This window comes from Trypanosoma rangeli, assembly GCF_003719475.1.
Source record: "Trypanosoma rangeli strain AM80 chromosome Unknown Tra_15.4_contig_00735, whole genome shotgun sequence".
Classification (NCBI taxonomy): Eukaryota; Euglenozoa; class Kinetoplastea; order Trypanosomatida; family Trypanosomatidae; genus Trypanosoma; species Trypanosoma rangeli.
In genome coordinates this window covers 1419-4500 of record NW_021706482.1, presented here as the reverse complement: position 1 = coordinate 4500, position 3082 = coordinate 1419, and the positions used below count along the sequence as shown (strand labels likewise).

Below are 3082 nucleotides of genomic sequence, written 5' to 3'. Positions count from 1 at the left end.
TTGCAGGAGCAAATGTGGAAGTACCTGCAGGATCTCGTTGGGGCGCACCCGAGGCTGCCAGTGCTCATCACTGGGCACAGTCTTGGTGGTGCCATGGCCGAGCTCGCTGCTGCAGAATTTGCGTCGCGGCCGTACGCCTCCGGCGCGGTGCCGAGGATTGAGCTGTACACGTTTGGTGCGCCGCGCGTGGGCAACACTGAGTTTGCCAACTGGATCGTCGCACTGTTCTGCAGCGGCGGCCACGAGGTGTACCGCGTCACACACATGCGGGATCCTGTGCCCCACCTTCCACCCATGTTCATGGGGTTTGAGCACGAGCCCCACGAGGTGTGGTACGACAATGCCGGCTCCACGAGCTACAGGAACTGCAGCGATGCGGCTGGACACGTGCTGCTGTTGGGGAGTGTTACTGTTTGGATTTTTGGGCACGCCGTGGTGAGGGCAGAAAGCTGCTTTCTTGGGGTAGAGGCCGCTGTATTTACTTCTCTGTGTTTGTGTGGCGGTGTTTCTATTTTTTGGTTGTTATTTGGCTTTTTTAGAAGGTTTTTGGGTTATTTGAGGGATATCCCGCGTTTATTGGTGCGGGCTGTTATGCACCACACGTTTTGCTTGCGTGCTCTTTGCGCGTGTGTGAGGGAGGAAGATGATAGTTGGGGATGGGGCGCGTGTGGCGTGCAGCAAGGCTGCATCGCGGGGATGACGTGCACGAAGGCTGCGGCGCACGCTGTCAGCTTGTCTTCTTCTTTTCTCTCTCTCTTCTATTTATTTATTTTTGTATTCCTTCCTAACGTTGCCGGTGCGTGTCCCCATGCCAGGGACTTCAGGAGCGATCTGATACGCAAGTTTAACCTTCCATCCCCGCCTCGTTCAGTTGTTTGGAGAGACAAGCCAATTTTCAATGATGCTGTTTTCGTGGGTGGAGAAGCAGGGCAAGTTCAGCGAATCATGGACGCTGCGCCAAATTGCGTTTGACTCGGAGAGGAGCATGCTCTACTGCAGCGACAAGGAGACGGGGCTTCGTGTGACGTGGAAGCACCAAATGCGTGTGGTGCGCATTATTGCGAAGGCCAGTGTTGTGGACGTCAACTACGAGGCGCCCAACTTTGACAGGCGTGACCTCTTCTGCTTCAAGGTGGAGGGGAGCTTCCGCCACCCCGACTTCTCTGTGCTCTCGCTGGTGGAGCAGCCTGTGGATAGGCGCGCCGTGTTTTGCTCTCTTCCACCGAGTTCCACGCCTACTGAGGAGGAGGACGCGGGTGACGGGGAAATGCTCGCGTGGTACATTCGCACGGACAACGAGACCGATTTCATGAAAATCTACACCACGATTCGTGACGTGCTGATTCGTGACGGGATGCGGCCCCCGCAGTTCTGGGGCCTGCCGAAGATGGACCCGCGCATTGACGCTCCGCTTGCAGAGCCGCCGCTGTACTTGTGGTTCCGCCTCCGTGCCGTGAAGCACACCGTGTTTTACGCCTGCGTGCATGGCCACCTGGTGATGAAGGGGGCGGACCTGTCGGCCCCGTTGAGCTCCGTGACGCTCTGCGAGGAGTCGCTCTACCTGACGCTCTTCGACAACTCCGTGATGGTCATCCGCGATGACAGGCACGTCGTGGCCGGCATTCCCACCGTCGACATCAAGTCTCTGCACTACTCCACGATGGAGGTGGACGCCTCCGTGAATGACCCGAAGAATGAGGAGTGCCGCTGCTTCCTCTCGTTCCTCTCAGGCGATGAGAAGTACCCCGACATTTTGTTTGTGCCGACGCTCGAGCTCTTTGCCGATGCGAACGCGGAGAACGTCCCCGCCGCGCAGGTGAACCGCGTGCAGACGGCCCTCACCAAGCTGGCATCTGTGACGCAGCAGACTCGCGAGGCGGCTGACAAGCCGGACGTCCCGCCGACGGAGGTGAGGCAGGCCTCGGAGGTGACGGCCGGCCACGAGGAAGAGGTGGAGTCGGCCAAGCATGGACTGCTGGACGTCTACGCAAGAGCCCAAAACGCGCGGTCGCCGCTCCGGCTGCCGGACCCGTGTATGCTGCAGGGCGGCAACGTTACGGGCAAGCATCTTCTTGGCTCTCTGCCGGCGCCCCACCACCTCCGGAAACTCGCGTCGCAGGTCGGTGTCACGACGAAGAAGGCCCTCACCGACTACCCGCTGCGCTACGAGTACTTCTCCTCTGGTGCCACTGTGGCGGACCCGACGCTCCGGAAGGGTGACCACAACCCTTTGGAAGAGCACTTCTTCCTCATCCGCACGTACTGAGAGGGGCGAGGCGGTGTACCAGTCGTATCGTGAGAAACGAAAGAAGATGGATGATGGCAACAGAAACCGAAGGAAAAAAAACGAGGGAAAGAAGGAGCCAGGAGCATGTGAGGAGGAAAGTACGGCGCATTGGGGGGGAGGGGGAGGAATATTATGTAGCGAAGCAGCACGCGCAGATATTATGCTGTACGAGAGAAAAAAAACGTACAGCTGGAAAATAAGAAGTCCCTCTGTGTCTATTTGGGGGGGGGGAGAGAAGAGGTGAAGAAGGTGTATTGTGCTGCAAGAAGGGGATAGAAACGGGCATTTTCCCAGGGGCATCTTTTTTATCGTTTTTTTTTATTTATTTTTGAGGGTTTTTCTGCGTGGGGTGTTGACGGCTTGTTTGTTGGTTTATTTTCTGTTTTTTTTTTTTTTTTTTTTTTTTGTGTCATCTCTGCGCGCCGTTGCCTGCGCGTGCCCCTCCGCCGCCTTCTCCCCTGCCGCTCTTGGGGGTGGCTGCGCCCCTTCCTTCCGTTTTCCTCCGTGTTGCCACACACTCCCCTCTTTGAATTTTTATTTCCCGCTGTATGCCTTGCGGCCATCAGGCGGTTGAGGCGAGAGAATTTAAAAGGACAAAAAAAAAGTTATTATGCACATGATTTTTATATTTTGAAGTTGATGTTTTTCTCGTTTTCCCTCCTCTCTCTCTCTCTCTCTCTGTGTGTGTGTGTGTGTACATATATATATATGTACATCTACGTACGTCTATACGCAGCCTGTGGCGGACGGGCCAGCAGCATGAACTAACGGCGTGCCGTGTGAGGAGGGAGATGT

General features: G+C 56.3%; 2 protein-coding genes across 2 annotated transcripts, besides 4 other annotated features; both read left to right on the top strand.

Annotated features, from left to right (window-relative positions):
* Positions 1-972, top strand: TraAM80_09952 (lipase; the record flags this gene model as incomplete). The annotated part of the gene is made up of 1 exon (XM_029386606.1): positions 1-972. A coding segment is annotated over one exon (972 nt), but the record flags the coding sequence as incomplete, so codon positions are not given.
* Positions 973-985: 13 nt separating this feature from the next.
* Positions 986-2266, top strand: TraAM80_09951 (uncharacterized protein; the record flags this gene model as incomplete). The annotated part of the gene is made up of 1 exon (XM_029386605.1): positions 986-2266. One exon carries the CDS (start codon positions 986-988, stop codon positions 2264-2266), a length of 1281 nt encoding a protein of 426 aa, XP_029233547.1.
* A 322-nt stretch (positions 2267-2588) lies between these two features.
* Positions 2589-2617: a sequence feature (A-rich).
* Positions 2618-2647: 30 nt separating this feature from the next.
* Positions 2648-2693: a sequence feature (A-rich).
* A 240-nt stretch (positions 2694-2933) lies between these two features.
* Positions 2934-2967: a sequence feature (GA-rich).
* Positions 2967-2983: a microsatellite.
* Positions 2984-3082: the final 99 nt, after the last annotated feature.